The sequence below is a fragment of the Arctopsyche grandis genome, chromosome 11 (genome assembly GCF_051622035.1).
Source record: "Arctopsyche grandis isolate Sample6627 chromosome 11, ASM5162203v2, whole genome shotgun sequence".
In the NCBI taxonomy this organism is placed as follows: Eukaryota; Metazoa; Arthropoda; class Insecta; order Trichoptera; family Hydropsychidae; genus Arctopsyche; species Arctopsyche grandis.
In genome coordinates, this window is record NC_135365.1 from 28,728,164 (window position 1) to 28,752,179 (window position 24,016).

Consider the following 24,016-nt stretch of genomic DNA (forward strand, 5'->3'; position numbering starts at 1 on the left):
GGATGATGGTGGTAATGAATTCCATTGAAATCCATGATTCGATGTATACACTTCTTCGTCTTCATTTTCACTGGCCTCTAATTCCGAATCTGTATCTTCCATGTCTTCAATAAAATCTTCCGTATCAGTAAAATTATCATTTATTTCAAAATCGAGATCGCTATCATATTCCTCTTCATTCATCAAATTTCTTTCAGCCATTTTTTTTTTAAAATTAAAATTGTCTTTGAAAATATAAATATAATATACAATGTAGCATAGCAAATTAAAAAAAAATAACATTAAATAATTATTACCGTATTTACTATATAATAATCAAGAAACACAAATAAAGTGCTGGTCCACACGGTACAAAAAAGCTCCGAAACGAAAAAAACAACACGCGCGCACCGAGAACGGGACACGACTGAAGGAAAAAACGTAATAGCACACACTGCATTTGCGCATTATGCCCGATTCTTCGATAAAATATTTTTTTCTGTTGCGTCAGATAAATACGTGTATATTATAATAATTCTATCTAATACATCAATGTATTGCTGAGGAATACCCAAAATATGAACTCTGTATTTAGTATATTTACAGAGATATTCACACAATTAGAGTAAATGTCGACTATGTTTCTATCACCGGTAAGGAAAGGTTAACGCAGAACAAGCTATTTTATATTACTTTTCATCTTCATAAATTGCTCAAAATAAACTTTATCACTGTGGAGTAAAATAAAATTGAATATACATAAACAAATCGGTCCTTTCTAGAGTATAGTCGATCGTTTGCTAGCAGGTTTAAAAAGATGAGATCGATTGCTAGCAAGTAGTTATTTATATAGTTTATAGGACGGGTTAAAGGTTTCGACCGTTTCCCGGCCTATGGAAACTCAGTTGAGTTTGAAAAAGGATAGTTTATTTTTGTTCAATTGTTACAATGGTTATTGTATGTATGAAGAGGTTGAGCTTTGGATAAGTTAGCTAGTTGAATTCCAGAGGTTCACTCTGGTGTTGGGGGCTGGTGCGTCGCTTTATATACGTTCTGGCTTGAGGCGTGCCGTGTGCAGATGCTTTGTCTTTGTTTCCAGGACACGTTTGTTAGGAACACGTGTTGACCTGTTTTCGAGGCACGTGTGTTCCATGCGGGTCTACCTCACGGGCCCGAACGTGAAACGCCCGAAAACGCAAATATCGAAAATCAAAAGATCTTAAGTCGAAAGATAAAAAAAGGGTGCATGGTAAACGGTACACACTCACTTAATTTGCGCGAGCAGGATACAACAGGAACAAGAGGAACAGGCTTTTCCTCCCGTATTCTGCGCGCGCACATTAATCCGATATTTGCGTTTTCGGGCGTTTCACATTCGGGCCCGTGACGGAGACCGGTTCGATACACGTGTGGTTTATAGCTATGGGGTCAGCGCCAGGACGTCGTTCGTTTGAGAATGGGGTCGTGCCACGCGTAAACGACTTTTCAAGCATATGTTGCGGTCGCCTGATGACATCACTGTTGGGTTTCGTTCGATTTACGATCAAACGATGATCTTCTGGAATGGTCGAAGGGGACGTTGCCCTTGAGTTATGCATGTTTGTACAGGATCGATGATGAGATCACTGGTTTTGATTCGTAAAAGCACAAGTTATGCTAGATTCCTACAAGTTTCTAGTTAGGCAGTTCGATCAAAAGTAAATATACTAACTAGTACTAAATAAATAACAACTCGTAAACGATCTAGTAAACGATCGACTGTATATACTTTAGAGCTGACTCAAACCAATGGTGCGTTTCCCTTTTTATTAAAATTTTAATTCAAAAAGTGTACAGCATTACCGCATCACTAAGTTAGGCGTCTGTTTATTTTAACTGATAAATTTACACTTCAAACCAGTGCATGATTGTATAAAATGTAAAACAGGAAGAATGAGTTTGACATTTCAAATTTTTTAAGGTGGCAACATTAAGATTTTTGTTGTGCTACGGTTGTCAAGCAGGTGAGGTTGTGTCACTATTGTTGTGTCACCGTACACATATATTTATACAGTGTGTCATTTTAAGTCTTTCAGTAGTCAGTAGTCGCTCATCTTTCAGTAGTTCAGGTCAGATCGCTTCATATAAACATATAACAAAATTCCCACACCACATAACCTCACTTTCACTTTTGCCTTCATACAATATCCTATTAACGATGACCTTATAGGCTGTCGATTATAATGCATTATTCAATTTCCAATTGTAATTACTTTATTACTCGAATTATTTATGTTCTAACGTAATTATAATAATTGAATTATTATCTTGAATAACAATGCTTTAATAAATCAAATCATAAATAAGAATAAAATTTAGAATTTACTATCTTAGAACGAGCATAATAAGTGTCGTTCTTGCTCTATTCTATTCGAGGTTCATATTGTGGCTATCAGCGATATATATCCTTATGAATAGACTTGATAAAATATAAGCCCATTCTACAGGATGTTTTGCACATATTTTGGTACTGATTAATGATAAGTATTGTTTTTTTTTTTGTTGTTTACAGAAATAGATAAGTGGTATGCAGGGGCGGCTGATTCCGGCTCGTTTTCTAACACTAATTGGACATCTGTGTATTGTGATTACGTTGCTATGGGAGAGCGAGCAGAGCACGCGGCACTGTTTGCCAACGGAATTCCATCAGGAACATTTAAAATCATCCCAGAGGGAGTGAGTCCGATAAAACAACATTAAACTCATTCTTTACTAATTACGCCGCTTATTACTACTGCTTTATATTGACATGACATCTGTTTAACGCGGGATATTGATTACAGGTTAGTGGGTGGTTATGGTGCTTCCATTGCCCTCATCGGTCTTGAATTAATATTGTTTTTGAGTGGTATTACCATGTTTTCTTCGACTACCGCCCTTGTCTGTATCCTTATGCTAACTAGTTCATCAGCATTTAAGTGCATTGATGTGTTTTTATTATGTTTTGTACAAAGTTTGAACAAAAAATTCTTTGCATCCTTATTATGTATTACCTTAATCTGATCAGCAATTTATTTACAAGTTTTAAGCTACCTTCCTTCAACCCGGATCCTCCTTTAGGCAGTTTTACATCTATTTTAGATCTAAAAAAGTGTGAATTATGCTTATATCATTAAAAGAAAAAGCAAAGACACGATCCAAGAAGAAATGAGAATATCTGGAGGAGGATCAGAGCTAAATATTAATAAAACTAGAGGAAGATAACTTTAAACTATGTACTATATTAGTAGAAGCGGTTTGCAGACGGAGTTGAGATCTTGCAAAAATTTTAGAACCAAAGGAAGAAGATGATAAGCATCTAATATATTTCTTCTATTTATTTTTTAATCTAATATATAATTTTGAAAGAGACTTTGTAAGGTTTAAAGTATGTAAGGTTTGGTTGGAAGAATCCGTGAAGTAATCGAAAAAATCTAATTTTCTATGACGACGATATCGATTCCGTTTCCAGATTACTTTTTCAGTTCCGGTTCTGGATTCTTTTATCGTTTCCGGATCCGGATGCCTTTTTCAATTCTGGATCTGGATGCCTTTTTCAATTCCAGATCACAATTAATGTTTCAATTCCGAATCCCGATTACTATTTCAGTTCCGGTTCCGGATTCTTTAATCGTTTCTGGATCCGGATGCCTTTTTCAATTCTGGATCTGGATACCTTTTTCAATTCCGAATTCGGATGCCTTTTTCAATTCCAGATCACAATTAATGTTTCAATTCCGAATCCCAATCACTGTTTCAATTCTGGATCCGGATTTTTTTTTTCATTTACGGATCCGTATGCCTTTTTCAGTTCTGGTTCCGGATTATTTTTTCATTTCTGGACCTCAATTCCTTTTTCATTTCCGGATACCGATTACTGTTTTAGTTCCGAACCCGAATTCCTTTAACAGTTCCAGATCTGGATTCCTATTTCAGTTCCGGATCGGGATTCCTGTTTCAGTTCCGGAATAAAAAACAAATTAATATTTACTATTAAATTAGCAACGTTTAAGTGGTTTTAATTAAAAATACCGTTCGAAGCCGGCTAATAAATTTGAAATTCAAATAATGGCAGCACATTATGACAGGTGGCCAATTTGCTAGGAACTATTTCAACAATGAAATCAGACAAATTGGCAAACTTTGATTGGAAACGATCGATCTGGAGTCACATATCCAAGCCTAGGCCAGCAGCTCCGGGCAGGGATTGAACTCGTGATCCCTCCCAGTTATTGGAATTATATGATAATCACTAAACTATCTACATTGATTGATTCTTAAATCTTGTCAGTATCTTTTTTTGATCAAAAGCTAAACTTTCACATAAGATTCAGATGCGGTTGAATGCTTGAAGTAACAAGAAAGTATCAAAACTGGAATATGTTGTTCAGAAGAAAGTGCTCTAATGATACCCAAGAGAATATAATAAAGCAAGACATTCTTCTGGGCTATCTAAACTATTCTGCCAACCTAACACAATTATAATTTGACTAAATTCTCTTGGGTATCACTTCTTCCGTAGTAGTAAGGATAAGGTTCACTATATTGTTTTTATCTGACCTGGTATATTTGCATGTAACCTTGCTGGCTTTGCGTTCCGTGCTTCAAAACATGTCATATATATGTATATTACAGAAGAACATTTATATCATCTTACATAGATAACCTTGCTTGTCCATGAATGCTACATATACTAATTAACATTATCCTTAACCTCGTAATTCAGCTACTGGATGCCACGGATCGGCCGCTATAGTCTTAGCTTATTTCATATTGGAGTCGTGGCAGTGCGGATGGTTTTGGTTCATTTTTGTGTCTTGTTCTATTTTTCCGTTTCTAGTCGATGTTTTGACCGCCATATCTGTGTACGTACGGCAATAATAAAATAACGATTTTCATTGTTTAAGTGTTTTATTTCTTCTTACACTCCATTTCAGTCATTGAACCGTTCAATCAAAGCAGTCGTGCGATGCTATCAGATCAATTTAAGTGCAATATTGGGTTGTTCAGAGTTAAAGTGCTTGGAAATTCAAGTTGGGATTCATCAAGATGGGTTTTTTTGGATTAAAATTAGTGCTCGGCTTTGATTAGTCTTTTTTGAAGCGATTTGATTATGTAACAGTTTTGTAATGTTTGCTATCTTAATCATTCAATCGCTTTTGATTTTGGATAGCTGTAATATTTCCGATAAGCTTATCTATTATACATATATTCAGGGTTGTTTAAATATTATATTTTTTTTCCTAGAGGTTGAAATGTGTGTTACAATTGAAGCGTATCTTCCAGTTGTAATATATTTGACTAGTTGGAGTATATTCCGTATAATCTGGTAGCAACTACCGTTATAGTTGGAGTGTATTTTCAGTTGTAATATATTTTGACTAGTTGGAATATTTTATTTTATTTTAATCTTTAATTTATACCAGGAAGATCTAACAGGTAGCCCCAATGCGCCTTCCTTGCCATAAATATTGCAAATTTGATACAAATATTATTAGTATTATACAAAGTATACACAATTAATATTCACAGTGACATCTATGGTCAAATTTGTAAATTTGCAGCATTTTATACAATTCGAGATTGCTAAAAACTCGAGATTTTGCGAGAAAATGGGTATGGTTGTCAATTCGTTGGAACCGTTTCAATGAAAATCAGATAAATTGACAAACTCTGATAGGAAACGATCGACCTGGAGTCACAAATCCAAGGTTTGGCCAGCAGAATTTGAACCAGTGGGATTTGAACCCGTGACCACTCTGTTATAAACTAACGTTATAAACTAACCACTAGTCTATTCTGCTATTTATACCCACGAAAGTCGATTCATATGGCGAATTACATTCCAACTGGTCAAAATATATTTTAACTGAAAATACAAATCAACTCTAAGTTAAGATGGAGAGTTTAGGTATACGATATTCATTACTATCATTCATAATACCTAGCAAATATTAACGCATTAAACATTAAAACTGTCAAAACTCAAGTATTAAATTACAACTGGCGCACATTGTTGAAAGTATATTTGCATTTGTAGTGCTATAATTTACTAGTTGAATTTTATTCGAATATGAATGATCTAACACACAAGTTGGAATCTATGACAACTGAAAATACACTTCGACTGTAACTTATACATTGTTGTACAAAAAAATTTGTCCATTTAAAATAATGCATGTAACGACTGCTGTGAATGATTTTTTTAGTACAAAAATAGCTGTAATTAATTTTTAACCAGTTTGTTTACTAGCCCTGTTTATAGCATGTTGATTTTTTATTGCCTCATTTTTTCCAACACTTGCTAACACGTTTTGAAAGGCATTACATATTCAATGAAAAAATATATATACGGCGTGAAAATTATATCATCTTAATGATTCAAAATGACCGTCGACGGTGACAACGTGGACTTAAACGAAGAAGTAAGATCTATATTCGGTTCGATCGTACAGTTATTGCAACTGCTGCTATTAATTTGAAACAATACGTCATTTGACCGTCAACGGTCACGTATATTAAGCATCTTCAAATTATATTTGGGCCGTTTGTTTTCGACAGTGTTTTGTATGCATGCTAGCAAACATATGCTTACGTACAAATACTCATACAGACGTCTCAAATAAGTAGATGTACTTGTCGGCTTCGTTCGAGTCATTATGTCGATTTTGTTTACCGATTGAGTTGCTTCGCCGTCGAGTTGTGTGAATATGGTAAATTTTGTATTACACTGTTTGTTGTGTGTTTCTGCTTCTACTATAGTGTGTGCTTTGTATAATATTGTAAATATTTTGATTTGCAACTCATATTATACTTGAAAAATGAAATAAAATGAGCTACATTGTATTTTTTATTATTGATTATTTCATTTTAATGTACTGGAACATGTGATTAAGTACACACTGTAGAAGAAATTATTGTTGATCTTACAAAATGGCCGTCTGAAAAAATAAATTATGTGTTAACAAAGGCAATGCGAAACCAATTTAGATATATATCTTAAACTACTTCAAAGTAGTAAGTTTTTTGTTGCCAAAATTGTGCTTGAAATTAATTATGCGCCTAATTTGAAATTTGAGGTTAAGTTATATTAATTTTGAGGTTAAGTGTAGCTGTTGATCATGATTCAATTGAAAATAATATTTTAAATAGTCAAATTGTTCAAAACATTGATTTTAAGTTAGTTAAATATATTTAATAACATAACTACATATAGATTTAGCCTTTTTTTCAAGTCCCAACGTTTTGCAGTTAAATTTTTTAAAAAGAAATGTACATTTTATCATACCAAAAGCGTTCCCTTAACCTTTTTGTGTACTAATTGTACATATTGTTCAATAGAGCAACCTAGAAAGAAGAGAAGACAAAGACAAAAGTGCTTCAACGGGATGGACGGGAATATTGATACTTGCTGGAGTGGCTACGACGTTCGGAGCCTCTCTACCAGTCGGATACAACATTGGCGTTGTAAATACACCAGCTGAGGTAACATGTGTACACTAGTTATTGGCCAATTTAAAGTTTTAACATTTAAAGACTTGTGTGCCTACAATGGTACATACGCTCAATACTAATCCATAGCATTAACTTTAAAATTCTACAAAACAGGCTTATTACTGTGTCTTTTCTTTGTATAGAATCACATTGCTAGCTTTAATAATGGCGTTTCTTTTTTTGTTTTTTAGATAATTAAGCAATTTTGTAACGAGAGCTTCCATAGCCGATATGATGTTACGCTGACAGAATCGTCTCTTAGTATTTTATGGTCTTCCATTGTGTCTATATTTATTATTGGCGGCGTCACCGGTTCATGTCTCGGTGCTTTAGTAGCTGATAACTTTGGACGGTATTGAATTTACAAACTTATGCAGTGACCATAGATATAGAATAACCTAGATAAGCCATTACGTACACTTTTGGTCGGAGATGTTGTCGCCACCAACTGAGAGGTGCGGGGGATTTAACTAGCGGCGAAGTAGTGAAAAAAAGGTCGACGCAGCGATCAGCAACCAGTTTATGTACATATGTACGTTTTATTTTATTAATAACTTTATTTTATTGGACACTGCGCGTGACAGTAAACCAAACTAATAAAGCCATATTAAGAAAAAAATATTTAGCTATACACACTATATTAAACTACAAATGTATGTTACTATAATAAAACCATCATTAACTATTACAATATTTAAACATTAGTAACTTCCACAAGGATCAATTTTAAATCTGACACTTTAATATTTAGTTCATTGTTTGTAGTTTTAAACTCAATGTCGATTTCTGAATTTCCTTCAGTGCCAACAAGATCGACCGCTGTTCAATCACTGCATACAACACTACATACATCGCGCCGATATTTCATTATATGTTAAAATACTACTATAATTGAAGACATTATATATTAATTTTTACTTTTGATATGTGATGCCATCCGCCTTTTTATGTTTTCTTGAGTAATTGTAACACAATTTCACTGAATACGTTGGCATTTTCGAAAAACGTCAATCGACCTTCCGACTTAGAAGCTAACTAGCTACTGAGAGAGAGTTTGCATGCACCAACAGGGTGATCGGCTTAGAGCGTCAGGGCGTATCTATGTATTCTATATTTATGGCAGTGACGTAAAATATCAATGTGACTGATATATACTTTTCGATTGCAGAAAAGGAGGTATTATCTTAACGAACGGTGTTGCTTTATTGGCATCCGTTTTCTTCATAAGCAGTTTTCCGTCGAACTCCGTAGAAATGTTGCTCATTGGGCGTTTACTTGTGGGCTTGTCTGGAGGTATTCACTATACTTCCAATTTGGCGTAGCGATCCAATTCGTAGATGTGTGCTAATTTTTAAAATTTCAGGTTTGGCGACAAGTATAATTCCAATGTATCTTATCGAATTGGCTCCTATAAAAGTGAGAGGGTCAATGGGCGTACTATGTCCCCTTGGTGTAACTTTCGGAGTACTCGTAGGACAGATTATGAGTTTGAACATGATTTTAGGTATAGAAGTTTGTTATATATGTTTGATTTCAATGTACAGTGCATTCACACGAAGCATAATGATGTTGGCTACTATAGTGGATCTGTATATGGAGTTGTTAGTATAGAAAATATGTGTTAAATTGGACTCAAGCCAGTCACTCGACGTTTGATGTATACGGCAGGAAAGGTGTGTTGACCGTATCCCGGCCTATTGAAACACGGTTGTGTTTTGTAGAGGATCTTTATTTATGTTTAGTTTATACACGAGATTATTTTGTAGAGTGTACTCGAGGAGAAGGAAGTAGTTGCTCTGCTTCTCGTGGAGTGGTTGGATGAACTGCTTGTCGAGTCCACTGTGCGGGTTTATATATGGTAGTCGGGTGGTAGCCGTGTGCAAATTTTATTTATACCAGGAAGGCTTGACAAGAAGACCCCAATGCACCTTCCTAGACAATGAATTACAAACAATGCAGCATTTTTATTACACAAATCACTGTATTTCTAGAAGCCGAAGAACACAAAATTAACATTTAATTAATCCATTGAGACATCTATAGGGCGGGTGATAGGTTTCGACCGATTCCCGGCCTATTGAAACACTGTTTGTGTTTGTAAGAGTTTATTTATGTTCAGTTGTTACAATGGTAATTGTATGTACGAAGAAGTTGAGCTTCGGAGAAGTGAGCTGGGTGAACTCCAGAGGTTCCACTCTGGCGTCTAGAGCTGCTGCGTCGGTTTATATACATTGTGGCGTGAAGCGTCCCGTGTGCAGATGTCTTTGTCTTCAGGTCAAGTGTCGTAGTTGCATGATGACATCACTGCTGGATTTCGTTCGTTTTACGATCAAGCGATGGAATAGTCAAAGGGGACGTTGCCCTCGAGTAGCGAGGTTGATTCCAGGGGTGATTAGTTCTGGGTCATTGATTTGATTCGGAATAGCACAAGTTGTGCTATATTCCTACACATCTATGGATTTTAGATTTGTACATAATTTTTACATTAAATACAGAAGATTTTTGACAGCAGGTAAGACGATTTTTTTTTGCCCATTTTGAGGAACCGTTTCAACAATGATCAGATAAAATTGGCAAACTATGATAAGAAACGATCGACTTGGAGTTACAAATATTCAAGTCTAACCAGCAGTATAGCGGGATCGAACCCAATAATCACTTGGTGCTAAACATACACGCTACCACTGAGCCATACTGCTGGCTATGTCCTTGCCTAGAGGTCGCGTGGTGCAGCTGCACTTAGGGGTCGTGTGCAAAGAATGTCGTCCTACAGACATATTAGTACGTCGTGGATCAGCTACTGGTTTGAGTCCAATTTAACATATATTTTAGATATGAACTGTCACTTTGCAGATTTAATATGAAAAAAATACAATATGAAGTGTAATGTCACTCTATTATTAACTTCTAGATTGAAATGTACATACATATGATACGCCATTTTCATTACACATTTTTACCTTAATCAATTTTGCATCTAAAATGGAAGATGTCCTTTTATTGTGAATGCACTGTGCGGTTTAATAAATGCTGTTTATAAAAGCTCTGATTGTCAGTGCCAGATATAGCAATGGTTTTATATAATTTTATAATACAATGTCGCCATTATGAATAACATAACCTAAAAGATATTTGCGTACACTTTTTTCTGGCCCTAAACAAATTCCGGATTTATATACACTTCGACATGCAAAGCTGACGATGGTGAAAAGATACGAAGTCACTCGAGCGTATTTTTTTCACATTGAAAATGTATGAATACACCATTTTAGATATTATAAATTAGCCTAACCTTCATGCATTTTGGCAATAATTACTGCACGTAAAAGCGCATTTATGATAAATTGTATGTATATTATTATTTGGTTTTCAGGTAAGCCTGGTGAATGGCATTATCTCTTGGCACTGTATGGTATTTTAATCATCCTCTTCACACCGTTCATCGTCTTGCTACCCGAGAGTCCAAAATATTTATTAGCCGTCAAGAAAGATTATGATGCAGCTATAAAATGTAAATAATACTTAATATTTCTTTTCTTTTGGATTTAATTTGTCACTACTAATGTAATATCATATTATATTTTTAGCGTTATGTCGAACACGTCAAAAACCCGCTTATGAAATATCGTCCGACATATCGGACCTGCGAGGAGAAGTTGGAGAGAATAACAGTGATGATAAGTGGGGCTTGCTTCAAGTCGTCCGGTCTGCTGAGTTACGTCTGGCTTTGCTACTCGTATGCCTGATGCAAGCCGGACAGCAAACTTCTGGAATCAATGCAGTATGTGGTTTACATTTAGATCCATAACCTATAATAATATATATAAAAAACGGACGCGATATATGTGGGTTTTTTATGTATGTGGCGGACGCGTGGACAAGTATGGAGATTTCAAAAAAACAAATTTTATTATTATATATAATATAATAAATATATATAAGTGACGTTAAAACCGATGGTGTATCATATGATAATCGATGGTGTATCATATGAACAGCCAATCAGCGTGGAGTGGACTAAAATCTTTGACCAATTAGAGCAATGACGATATATTCTGACCAATGGGTGCATTTTAAGCATCCTCTATTGTTATATATACATGCACACATAAATTAAATCCTATACGTTGTGCATAGGGATGTGGCCTGACGACCGATTGTGTCGAGGAGACGTCTGACATTTATTTTATTAATTACACACCAGGAAAGCATTACAGGCAACCCCAATGCGCCTTCCTGGCCAATTACAAATATTGCAGCATTTTTTATTCATTATATAAGTCACTGAAAAACTCGCAAATCAATGAGACATCTATCAAATTGTACACAAACTTATTTATTGCACATTAAATCAATCACAAATTACAGGTGACATATTGTATATAGGAAGGATTTTAGCCAATTTTAACCGGGAACAGTTTCAACAATGAAACCAGTGAAAATTGGCAAACTCTGATAGGAAACGATCAACCCGGAGTCACAAATCCAGGTCTGACCAACAGCATACTCTGAAAAATTAATTTTCACTCGAGGCCCGGCCCTGGGATCGAACCTGGCACCTCACGACGCTAAGCAGAAGCTTAACGACCGAGCTATGCTGCTGGCTAATGCTCCTGATATTGAGCACGGAGCAACGGGTGACGTCAGCGTCAGATGCGCCTAAGCATGTACACACATACAGCCATCCACGAAAACACACACACATTCATTCATCATTTCGAACTGGTGAACGGGTTGGATCAGCGAACGTGTAATGCGCGCACTCAACTTTTTACTATTAATACGTGCGCGCGCATATAAATTATCTTACATTATATTTATATTTAGTATGTAACATATAACTTTATTTTAATTCGTGTATCAATTCCTGTCCGAACCCACCCGTTGAAATCAACGGGCACAAATTTAAAACCAGAGGTTGTCATTAATGAATTGTGTAAACATTTCAGGTATTTTACTACTCCAATTCGATATTCATCAAAGCGAACCTTAGCGAGTCGGCGGCTGAGTTGGCCACCATCGGAGCTGGAGTTGTAAACTGTGTAATGGCAATATTAGCAATACCTCTGATGGCCCGCTGCGGCCGTCGTCCTCTCGCCATCGTCTCCACAGCCTCGGCCACCGTCTGCCTCGTATGCTTGTGCATCACAATCAGGCTCATCGTAAGTGAAGAAAATACTCGAGCTTCACATTTCAAGGTCGGGCTAATAATATAAACTGGTTCCAATTTGCAGGATTCCGTGACTTGGATGCCCAAGTTATGCATAGCGGCCGTGTTGCTATACGTTCTGTTTTATGGATTGGGACTCGGACCGATACCGTACTTCATTGCATCGGGTATTTGCTCAAGATATATTTAGTGTTTGTTGATGTGGTTTTATTTTTGATTGATTGGTTTTTTTTTGTTTGTTTTAGAACTTTTTGAAGTGGGGCCAAGACCGGCCGCCATGGCTCTTGGTTCACTTTGCAACTGGGCTGGAAACTTCTTAGTCGGTATGACCTTTCCGTTGCTGCAATCTTCGATAGGTCCGTACTCTTTCCTGTTATTCGCCACGTCGACTGGTTGCCTGTGCCTTTTCATTAAGTCAGTATTGTTTTTTTTTAGTATTTAAATACAATTTCAAGTCGGGATTCTCGACAGGAAGGAGACTGGCTAGCCGTTGGTCGCCATTAGGGGTGTGGCCAGTCTCCTTCCTGTCGAGAATCCCGCCTTTTTCCCAAATTTTGATGTATTATTAACTGTGTGAAATGTTTTTAGATTCTTTTTGCCGGAAACGAAAGGAAAATCGCCGGTTGAAGTTGCTCTACAGTTCCGAGGAGGATTCCGCGTAGCAAGAGCTTAACAATTGCCTCCATTTTGTTTTAATTTGTACTTAAAAATCGTAACTGCCTGCCGATGTTGAATTAAAGAAGCTGAATACTATGCAAGTATATACATAGATGGTCAATTGTTAATATCAAGTCCGCGCACAGTCTATTCGGTGCTAGTCGTGATCCACATGACCATCTTTTTAATTTGACATCTCTACTTGCATCGTGTTTAAGTTCTTATATGCTAGAAAAATGTAACGTTTGCCTAGAATTGTTTACATTATATATACAGAATGTTCAAATTTTAATATATTACCGTGCAATAATTAATGAAAATTGAGTGACGGCTCACTAAATCATACATTTGTGATCACAGTGCCTTATTGAATCAGCTTGATTATTTTAATGCGCAAAAATATGCTTTATTATAATATATATATACGGCTGTACTTGCCAGTATGAGAACGGAATTAAAGCCAAAGATTGCAAATGAAAAATTTATTATCAACAAAAAATATATTATAAATATAAAATTTATACTAGATAGACAATAACAATAGTTTGTAGTAACAAAAAATAAATTCTATCTACTTAACATAAAATAACAAAATTTCACTATTTATCACATTATATTGAAAAATTCATTTGGTTAATATAAAATCTCTCAAAGCTTTCAACTGATCCCAGAACACGAGCACGAGCACCGTGTGCGGCCCTAGTCTCAAATAAGACGGTCCGAGTCCTTTGTAGAAGCCGAGGAATCCTTCGGTCTTCGCCATCTTGACGAAACAATCCACGACTCCTTTGTACAAGAGACCACTGCCTTTTGCATCGACTCCTATATATCGAATACAACGTGATTAATTTTAATACTATTCTTCGTAATAAAACTAATATATTATGTCATCGATTCTCAAATTAGTCAAATTTGACATAATCTTAATTTATACACGCATACATATGAACGTATGCCTGCTTTATTGGTAAATGGAGTATTATTATATAACCAGTTTTTAGACAGTAATTTTTATACAAATATGAAGTTTTGTAAAATAAAAATTTATTAATAATATACTGCAGTATTTTATTTATATACCTTGGTTATAGAGTCGAGTAGCAACCACATCGAACGGAGTCATGCACAGAGTCATCACAATGCCTCCGATGTTTGCCGCGACGAAGGAAGTCAACAACGGCGAATTCGAAAATATTTCCTTATTTTGAATGTACTCTTTGGAACTGGAGAATGTGGCTATCTGAGCTGCCGAACCGACGGCCCCTCTCGGCACTGACGCTATAACACCCCTATATAAACCTGCAACAATATACAGTCATTCAAAATTATGTACACACACACACTATAAAATGCAGTCCCATGACAACTGCATACAAGACTATTTTGGCTTTTGGCTCATCTTTCATTACAAATTAATCATCAACTACATACATATATACATAACTAGTGCTGTGCTTAGACACACATACGGAATAGCGATATTATATACATATATATGATATGATATAACAAACACCTTTGATTCCATCGCTCTTGTATATCTTCGTCAAGGCTTCACTCATTCCGGTGTGTTTGTGCTGGTATCCGACGGCTATTTCGGACGCAGCCTGAGCCTGGAGTTGCGTTTTGATCAGATAGAAAGGACTGCCCGAAGCAGCGCCTAAAACTCCACCCAAAGCTCCGAAAACGATGCTCGGTAGGACTTTAGTTTTGCCCTGAGAGTCTCGAACAAGACCCAAATCATCGGCCACTTGATATGTTCCCAGCCTGAAATGTGCACTAGATTAATATAACTGATTTTTTATATACATATGTGTGTGTGTGTGTGGATCAGTTGTTTTGTTTTACCGAAATCCGTTCAGGAAGAGTTGAAACCAAAGAGCTGGTATGAGTCCTTTTTGAAGTGCTGAAATGCCGTCCGATCGGGCTATTGTCCATATTCCATGCGGCACGTTCCGATAGTGAACGGCGTATCGCCCTCTGGCTTCCAGTTCTCCTTGAAGCTGCATCCTAGTCTTGACCACTTCCAAAGGATTTGTAAATACACAAGCGCACATGGCGGCGACACCTCCGATGGCAAAATCCATTGTAGTTTAGCTAAAAATTATAAAAAAAACATATAAATGAAATTTAAGCTTCTATTAGTTTGATTTGAAACCGTTTTTCTCGATTTGTTTCTCAATGCTCCTTTGTATTGAGGATCAACTGGACAATAAGGGCGAAAACACACAGAGTGGGACGTACGACGTGTTTTTTTTTTTAGATACTTTTAAACATCTATATACATGGTATACAGTCCCAAAAATCACCCCCTGGAGTGTTTTCGATGATGTTTTATCCTTGCTCGACAGTGAATTCCATATTTGAAGAAATGTAGAAGTACACGTCTATTGCATATTTTATTTTTATCTTTAATGTATACCAGGAAGGCTTAACAGGTAGCCCCATTGCGCCATATTCAGTAGATATATATCAAATAACATCTACTACATAGACATTTGTGGTCAAATTTGTAAATTTGAAGCATTTAATACATTTGAGATTGCTGAAAACTCGAGATTTTGCGAGAAAATGGGTAAGGCTGCCAATTTGTTCGAACCGTTTCAATGGAAATCATATAAATTGGCAAAATCTGATAGGAAACGATCAACCTGGAGTCACAAATCTAAGGTCTGGCCAGCAGAAACCAGCGGGATTTGAACCTGTGACCACCCTGTTCAAAGCATTATATGCTAACTACTAGTCTATTCTGCTGGTTGGTCTGGCGAAAAGTGAGAATAGGCTAAAAAAAACGGTGGATAAACGTCAACGACTATCTCGCCGGGCAGATTTCAAACGCGTCTTACACGATATTTTTGCACCATCGTAATGGCGGAGGATCCATTTACTTATATTGATGACCAAAATGAGCAATATGGCAAAGTATGAAAACGATCGGATAAGAGATATAAAAAGTCGTCATAATGTGAAACGTAAAGGAGGTTTGTAATAAAAATAAGGACGTGACGTCCCGTACTACTCAGTGTGTTTTCGCCCTTAAAGACGTTGAAAATTTTACGATGGCAAAAAATGAAATAAGCAAAATTATTCGGTCATTTCAAGATTGATATCCAGCGCTATACCCAAGCAAGCGAGCTGATGAAGAAAATCGTCAGTGATTTTATAGCATTTTTCAGCGTTCTGACCAGATAGAAAGCCCAACTAGCATTTCAAAAGACATTATGTATTACTTATAAACTCACTAATGGTAGAGCACCCGATGATAGCCATTATGTGAATGTAATTTAATACTATTCCATTCACCAGGGTTATATTTTACATACTTACATATACGATACTTAAATTAGCATTAATTAATCCTCAAATACATATGGTGCTAAAACAAGATCGGTTTACAGATCACATTTATCAGAAACCTGTGAATAAACACTGTTACAGAAATGGATAGAGCTAAACCACATCTTAGAATGTTTTAAAACCTCAAAGTTGATATATCATATAATAATTTGAATTACAAATAATAATAGTTTTTTTTTTTTTATTCCAGACGATGAGGAGAATAGTGCAATCCCCAACGCCCATATAAATAATATATAGATAATAAAAAAAAAAAAAAAAAAGTATTGAAAAATAGTTAACAAATGAAAAACCTCCACTTTCAAATGTGACAAAGTACAAATTTATTCGTGAATTGAAATCATAATACATAGCTTTGGTTTAGTGATGATTACAATAACAAAAATAAACATACACTTTTGACTCCATTAATATAATAAATAACACACGATAAAATTAAAAAATAAACAATACTAATCAACAACAGAGAGGTTAAATTACATGGATCGTCGCCGATCTCACATTACTTATGTAAGTACACACACACCGATATAATTAAAAATTTTTTGTACCATATTTAATATCAATTTGTAATTTAATTGAATCGACAAAGACACTCTTCATTATTAAGTACATTATAAATTTGAAAATGTAATAAATACTTCACGAGACGAAACTCAAATCTCAAAACTTTTGACCATATGACGGGTCGACGATACATTAGACTATAATATATTAGATGTATAGTAAAATTTTTCTACGATTATTAAATGCTCTACCTTTGGTAATATAAAATGCACGTAATATAAAATTACAGCAAACGGAAATTTCTGTCGGAGTTACTGTATATATATGTATAGTACATAACATATAATATAACTATATATATATATTTATAATAAAAACTCATTAGCAATACCACATAACTAAAAAATTTAGACGCTATACAATTTCGTATAAAAAAGTATGTAGCATTGCCGCTGAGCCGTGTTAATAGTAAATTATTTAATTATTGGCGTTGTGCTTGGCGTTCAATTGCACATTCAGGTCTTTCAGAGCATCCCAGAAGACGAGCAGCAGCACCGAGTGCGGCCCTTGTCTCAGATAAGACGGAGCGAATCCCTTATAGAACGCTAACAAGCCCTCCGTCTTGGAAATCTTCCAAGCACAATCGACCAGGCCGTTATAGTAAAGACCTCTTCCTTGCGCATCCACACCTAAAAGCAAACCCGGCATCAGCACAGATACACCTCGTAGAAAATGCAGCGGTAAAATATAAAAAAAGCAAGCGGAACCAACTATATAAAGCATTGGACGGAAGGTTACTTATTTACATTGGCAAACGTATATATTGTGGTTAAGTGCACCAGTAGTTGACAGCGCTTTATATACAGAGACGCCATTTTGAATTGTAAACTTCAACGCCATTTTGATTTTCTCGAACTACTGGTGCAAAAACTATACTGTTCGTGATTCTTGTTTGCTAGTGTAAACCTTACAAGCATTTTAAGCATTAGGATAGATAATTTGAAGCGGTAGAAATCAATATTACTCATGGACAGAAAAGGTTCTGAAAATTCAGCTGACGTTCAAATGTTAGTAGCAAGGTTTTTATTATACATAACTATTTGTTCGTTTAAATAGTTTAATAGAATCAGGATATTCTGAAAGCTAATCTAACATTCAATTGTTACAATATGCATTCTAATTGAACTAAAAAGCATAATTTTGAATCATCAACTAATCTAGTCAACACGTATAACCATTATTACAATCACATTTGGTCAACGTGAACTATGACGCAGATCCACAAATGTGTCCAATTTAAGGCACGAAAACGACACAACGATCAACTGAAACACAAACAAAAACCAAACAATACAATCGTTAGCTTAATTGGGCATCAACAAAGCGGAACAAAAAAAAAAAATAGTACACAAAACAAGCTGGGGAACAATTCTAATGCTAATTATTCTAATAACAGTCCACAATACGGTGCATGCATTGTATTTTATGCACTTTCATTTCGAGAAACATTTGCGAAACCTTGATTGTACAATCTTGTCACGATGACGTCCATCGGTGTCATGATGACGGCTTTAACGTAGCCGCCGAGCATGCTCGCCACGAACACCAATGTGTATGGCGAATCGGAGAAATATCCGTGCTCCCTCAACAACTCTTTAGATCTGTTGAAACATTACGTAGAACAATATAAATTACTGCAAATTCACCAAGTATTACATTTCCTATAATGATATTTTCACACTCGGAGGTTTGTCTTTGAAATTGGTTTAGTTTGAATTCGATTCGTCGCTCGTAGACTCATAACTAATATAATAGGAAGTAAATAAAAGATCTTAAAACGACTCAATATTACACATTTGTTGGTCGATTGTAAATATTTTATTAACTGCAGTTTAGTGTTTTGTCGATATAAATAATTTTTTGTTTGGAAAAAGATTCTCCAGAATGCAATTCTGTCAAACTGTGAATAACTAACATGATAATATAAAGGGTTCCCGGAAAGATGCACTAAATTGCATTGAATAGTAGCGCAGTTTCGAGAAGTCCTCAAAAAGAACTTGCGCAATAGAATTCCACAAAAAAAAAAAAGGTTAACACCCTCGGATAACATACAAATACCCCTTGACGCTTTTTTGTAGAATTCTATTGCGTTAGTTCTCGTTTAGTATTTTTGAAAGTTTGGATGTCTCGAGAGTGCAATTATCTCGAGTGCATTTTTCCGGTCACCAAAATAAAGTTCTATATGTTTGTAATAGAATGAAAGTATACATATATTCAATACTTAGATGAAGTCATGAGATAAATCAGACTTAAACTGTCAGCTGATGCATTTATATTTCGTATTTGTTTTTAACATTAAGATATTTTTGTTGAGTTAAATCATTTTCTTCATTGTGAGTATTGTTTGTGAACTAATGCACAACTATTTATTTCGACAGCTGGGAAGGAAGTGATTGAAATCACTTAATAACTAGTTTTGAAAAAATTAATTGATCGAGTCTTTCATAGTTAATAGGTAAAAAAAAAAAGTACACTTATTGATTTAATTGTATGTAGTACATTGGTTTGGGATATAATTAAGTTTTAATTCATAATTTTGGCTTTCGATGCTCAGATCGGACCAACCTGCTGAATGTGACGATTTGGGATGACGAGCCGATGGAGTTTCTCAGCATGGTGCTGACGGATCCCCTCCACAGTCCCTTCAACCCCTGCTTATTGTATATTTGCTTGAGCGCTTTGAAAGTGCTGTTGTGACCGTGCTGGTAGCCGACGGCTATGCTTATGTGCGAGTAGGACATCAGTTGGGTTTTTATCAGCAGGAAAGGACTGCCGACTAAGGCACCGGCGGCTCCGGCCAAGGCACCGTAGAATATACTCTTCGACACGCTGGTGGCCCCCTTTTCATTCCTTATCAGCCCCCGATTGTCGGCCGTTTGATATATGCCCAATCTATGAAAATAATGTTTGACTGGGTAAATTAAGCGACGGACCGTGTTATGTCGGAGTAATGTTCAAAGTCTGATCGGAATCAATGTTCAAAGTCGAGGCGGATGGTGGTAACTTATTTTGGGCACAAATTACATACATATTACACTGTTCGACAAATGACAATTTTTTTTGGTTCAGAGATCTATGCACAGTGAAAACGAATCTGGTAATAAAAAATGTTGATTGGCTCGAGATTCGGAGATATGTGTTTTTTAAATCACGCGATTTTTCTATATCTTGGTGTTGTTCGGTCGATGTCTCAAAATCTGTCAATTTTCTGTTCAAAGTGAATATTGGAATCTATAGTCGGGTATATTATCTTTTATTTGTAGTACTTTTCAGCTTTCAAATCTCTCTAAGTAGTCGTCCAGTTCAAATCAAAAGTCAAAAGTACGTATTTTAACTTGGGATTTTTTCCCACTGTTAATACTATTTTATATTTTGTATTTTCTATTGAAACATGTTTATTGGGATAGTGTTCTGGCCACAACATTTTTTGTTTTAATTTAAAAGGGTTAATTGGAAGTGTGCTGACTTTTAAATCGGTAAAATTGCGAGCTAAAAGCTCGTACTAGTATTTACTCGTATTTACACGAATCTGAATTGAATTAATAGGGATAATATATTAAATTGTCTTTATATGAGAATTAAATAAAATTCCACATATAAAAATCATATTTCGACTATTCTTGTGGATTAATAAAAAAAATTCGTTTATTTTATCTATGTAGGTAAGCCAGTTATCAATAGAATTTTTGTTATTAATCCACAAGAATAGTCGAAATATGATTTTTCTAAGTGTAATTTTATTCAACTCAGTCCGGAGAAAACATGCAAAAGCCCACCGCCGATCTGAACATTACCCGACGACGATCATGCGAAATGTACCTCGTTCCATTCACGACCAATTGGAACCACAAAGCGGGGACGATTCCTTTCTGGAGTGCGGTCAGTCCGTCGGCTTTAACGACGGCATACACGGCGTGCACCACGTTCTTGTAGTGAATGGCGTGCTGGCCGCGTGCCTTCAGCTCCCCTTGGAGCTGCATCCTCGTCTTAATCACGTCGAAGGGATTGCTAAAGAAGCCAGCGCCGACTCCGGCCAGTCCTCCTATTAAATAGTCCATTCTCTATGCGCACTATAGAGACGGGATCCAAAAACAAAGCAGTCAAACGTCACAATACTTCTACACAAATGTGATTCGGAACGCATCACAACGGACATTATTCAAAGACACGCAATACAATTCAAGACGAGCACTCGACGATTAGAAAATGAAGGTCAAAATTAAAAATATTATATTACATATGCATTTTAATCGGTTAGCACATAGAAGATAGTTAGTTGTGTTATATATTATACATATATACAGTAACTGTTAAAAATTTGTTAATATTTACATATTAAAATATGGACGAAAAACTTTCCGTTGACTTGTTGATGCCTGCATTTCGTCTGCATATGAATAATTTGTAGAGAAATTAGAAAGTAGTACGAAATTTTTTGCAATTAATGTAAACATGTGTCTTTTAAGTTTTCTCCGCAACATTTGCAATTTAATGTAATTTTGCACAATGGCTTTTATGAGTATTTCTTTTTTCAGAATCTACCAAATACTACCATATTATAGACAGTTGCCTTGCCTACTGTGATTAAGTTTTATTTTATTCATTTTTATGTATTTTTTGTATACTCACATAAGATAAATATATAATTATACAAATGAAAAAATAATAATTATATAAAATGACCATTCAAACATAAACAATTAATAAAGAGTAAACACATGCACTTAAGTAAATCAAATTAACAATAAAATGAAGGAAATATTAAGAGAAACATTTGTATGTAGATTAATAATTGAAGTTCCAACATATTGGATATTATGAGTATTTTAAAATTGCACAAAAAAGTTTAAAACATTATTCATGTGCGGTAAGTCTATTAGGCAAAAATATGTCCAAATAAAAGTATTCATAGAATAAGTTAAACATCGTATAAAACACCCATTAATTCAGTGAATTCGGATTACTCTGTATAATGTACACATATTAGGTTAGGTTAGGTTATAATTATAGGCAAAAATTCGTCCAAATAAAATAAGTATAATTGTAAGTTTACATAGAATACGTTAAATATCGAAAAAAACACCCATCAATTCAGTGAATTCGAAGTACTGTGTATAATGTAAATATATTATGCTAGGTGCATAGTGCAAAACTACGAATGAACTGTGTGAATCTGCGTGGGAATGAATTAAAATGATACAGAATATTTTCTTGAAATTTCTAAAAATATATACAACGAATGGGTCGAAGCAGCAAACGTCAAATCGACACGCCAATTACGACGAATATTCATTTGAAAACAAACATATTACAAACCCACTTAAAAATTGTGAAGAATACATTACGATTTGTACGCGAATAGAAAAGGCACGAGAGCCGATCGAAGGGGTTAGGGCACCTTTGTGTCTTGGCGATCAGATCACGCGTCATCCGAGTGACGTTTATAGTTCGTCATGTCGAGAGAATGCAGAAGACGCGCGAATGCGACGGCTGTCAGATGGCGAACGAGGGAACGAGGAAACGAACGCGCGTGACCGAGTGACCTCGTCACGCGCGTGACCGGATCGCGATCAGCTGATTTTGACAGATGTGTTGTGTGACATAACCTAAAGCCTCACCTGAGCGTGCTTCGGGGCGGGGGGTGGGGGAGGGGCGACGGGGAGTCCCCGCGCCGTTGCTTTCGCTATGACGAGCAGGGACAGCTGCTGGTGCTGGTGCTCCAACGCGACATGCCTATTGCTTTCAAAGAAGCCGACTGGCGGGAAACGAAAAATTGAAACGTGCCCCAACCGCAGCGGCCATCTCCCATTGGCCGAATCGTTGCCCACTCAAGCTCTCCCACCAGAGGTCTTCAAGCACTTTTTTTCGGCCTAGTACTATTTTTTTTTCTCATTTTTTAAAAATTGTCAAATCGATTAAAGGTCTGTTCATACTTAACAGCACTGCACGGCTTCAGCACTGCACGACTCCGTTTCAAATATGTCATTTTATTACATTTCTATTCATATCTACCTACACGTCGCGGTCACGTCACGTTTACAGCAATTTGGCCGAGTGCAAGGCAAAATCGGCTTACTTATACATTAGAGGCCATGACGATACGGCGCAATATTGCTTACGTCGTATTGTCGAGTACTTGCAATATGAATGCATACACGTGCATTCGTAGCTACGCGTCAGAATACAAGTTATAGGGGATGAACGAATGAGACGACTGGCATGTTAATGCACGTGTTTATTATATGACAGCTGAAGACGGAGTGGGTAGCAGCTCTCCGAACCCAGCCGGGTTGGTCCCCACTCGCAGGAAGGCAACCAAACTCGACCATGTCGTATAAGCGAGCCGCCACATCACTCCCCCCCCAGCATCAGCGATACCAAAATTACAAAGAAACAAATTTTACAAAAGAAAAAAATTATTGTTACACAAAGAGAAAAAATTATTACGTGGGGAGAAAAAAAATTGTTGACGTGGGTCATCCGCTGTGTACATAGGTGTACCGCCCTGAATGGTCGGTAGATTCGAGGGCGGTGACGTCGCGAGCAGGACGGTGGGTGGTCCGATGGTCGCGCCGATCAATGCGATGCTGCGGCGGCGCCGCTCTTCCGAGGCTGATGTCGGTTGGTGGGGCGGCGGGGGCGGCAGGGGCATCGATGTGGTTGATGATACTCCGAGCTGGACTGTGAGTCGTTGTGGCTCGTGGAGGTGTTGTAGCGCTACCGCCCGTCTCGGCGTGACGACGCTCGTGGGGACGGACGGGGCCTTGATGATGA

The 24,016-nt window shown here is 36.4% G+C and overlaps 3 protein-coding genes across 9 annotated transcripts; 1 reads left to right on the forward strand and 2 right to left on the reverse strand.

The window, feature by feature from the left end:
- The first annotated feature begins 1,960 nt into the window (after positions 1–1,960).
- Positions 1,961–13,808, forward strand: LOC143918773 (solute carrier family 2, facilitated glucose transporter member 3-like). 4 transcript variants are annotated; one of them, XM_077440825.1, is made up of 12 exons: positions 1,961–1,982; positions 2,531–2,694; positions 7,339–7,482; positions 7,683–7,843; positions 8,660–8,784; positions 8,855–8,995; positions 10,865–11,002; positions 11,079–11,272; positions 12,441–12,653; positions 12,726–12,828; positions 12,907–13,075; positions 13,250–13,808. In XM_077440825.1, exons 2-12 carry the CDS (start codon positions 2,617–2,619, stop codon positions 13,332–13,334), a joined length of 1,551 nt encoding a protein of 516 aa, XP_077296951.1. In that variant the 5' UTR covers positions 1,961–1,982; positions 2,531–2,616; the 3' UTR covers positions 13,335–13,808. The 4 variants fall into 4 exon arrangements, with proteins under 4 accessions (XP_077296951.1, XP_077296952.1, XP_077296953.1 ...); XM_077440826.1 differs by having other exon boundaries at positions 1,966–2,087; XM_077440827.1 differs by lacking the exons at positions 1,961–1,982; positions 2,531–2,694 and adding an exon at positions 6,277–6,422.
- Positions 13,809–13,943: 135 nt separating this feature from the next.
- Positions 13,944–19,927, reverse strand: LOC143918774 (solute carrier family 25 member 35-like). Its single transcript, XM_077440830.1, has 5 exons — positions 19,808–19,927; positions 15,167–15,415; positions 14,835–15,085; positions 14,399–14,617; positions 13,944–14,140 (listed from the first exon to the last, which is right to left on the reverse strand). Exons 2-5 carry the CDS (start codon positions 15,403–15,405, stop codon positions 13,944–13,946), a joined length of 906 nt encoding a protein of 301 aa, XP_077296956.1. The 5' UTR covers positions 15,406–15,415; positions 19,808–19,927.
- LOC143918775 (solute carrier family 25 member 35-like) lies at positions 19,017–23,068 on the reverse strand. Of its 4 annotated transcripts, none has more exons than XR_013261155.1 (4): positions 22,861–23,068; positions 21,062–21,312; positions 19,301–20,134; positions 19,030–19,227 (listed from the first exon to the last, which is right to left on the reverse strand). XR_013261155.1 is itself a non-coding variant. In XM_077440831.1 (3 exons), the coding sequence occupies exons 2-3, from the start codon at positions 21,298–21,300 to the stop codon at positions 19,771–19,773; spliced, it is 603 nt and encodes a 200-aa protein (XP_077296957.1). In that variant the 5' UTR covers positions 21,301–21,312; positions 22,861–23,068; the 3' UTR covers positions 19,017–19,770. The 4 variants fall into 4 exon arrangements, 2 of the variants coding, with proteins under 2 accessions (XP_077296957.1, XP_077296958.1); XR_013261154.1 differs by lacking the exon at positions 22,861–23,068 and adding an exon at positions 22,641–22,794 and having other exon boundaries at positions 19,044–19,227; XM_077440831.1 differs by having other exon boundaries at positions 19,017–20,134.
- Positions 23,069–24,016: the final 948 nt, after the last annotated feature.

Excerpts from the sequence above, each read along its gene's own strand:
- LOC143918773 (XM_077440825.1), top strand. The coding sequence starts at position 2,617 with ATGGGAGAGCGAGCAGAGCACGCGGCACTGTTTGCCAACGGAATTCCA. Across the intron at positions 11,003-11,078 it reads TTATGATGCAGCTATAAAAT|CGTTATGTCGAACACGTCAA; the intron begins GTAAATAATACT and ends TTATATTTTTAG. Across the intron at positions 12,654-12,725 it reads GCATCACAATCAGGCTCATC|GATTCCGTGACTTGGATGCC; the intron begins GTAAGTGAAGAA and ends TCCAATTTGCAG.
- LOC143918774 (XM_077440830.1), bottom strand. The coding sequence starts at position 15,405 with ATGGATTTTGCCATCGGAGGTGTCGCCGCCATGTGCGCTTGTGTATTT. Across the intron at positions 14,618-14,834 it reads CAAGAGCGATGGAATCAAAG|GTTTATATAGGGGTGTTATA; the intron begins GTGTTTGTTATA and ends ATATTGTTGCAG. Across the intron at positions 14,141-14,398 it reads TACTCGACTCTATAACCAAG|GAGTCGATGCAAAAGGCAGT; the intron begins GTATATAAATAA and ends TTCGATATATAG.
- LOC143918775 (XM_077440831.1), bottom strand. The coding sequence starts at position 21,300 with ATGGACTATTTAATAGGAGGACTGGCCGGAGTCGGCGCTGGCTTCTTT. Across the intron at positions 20,135-21,061 it reads TTGGTCGTGAATGGAACGAG|ATTGGGCATATATCAAACGG; the intron begins GTACATTTCGCA and ends TTATTTTCATAG.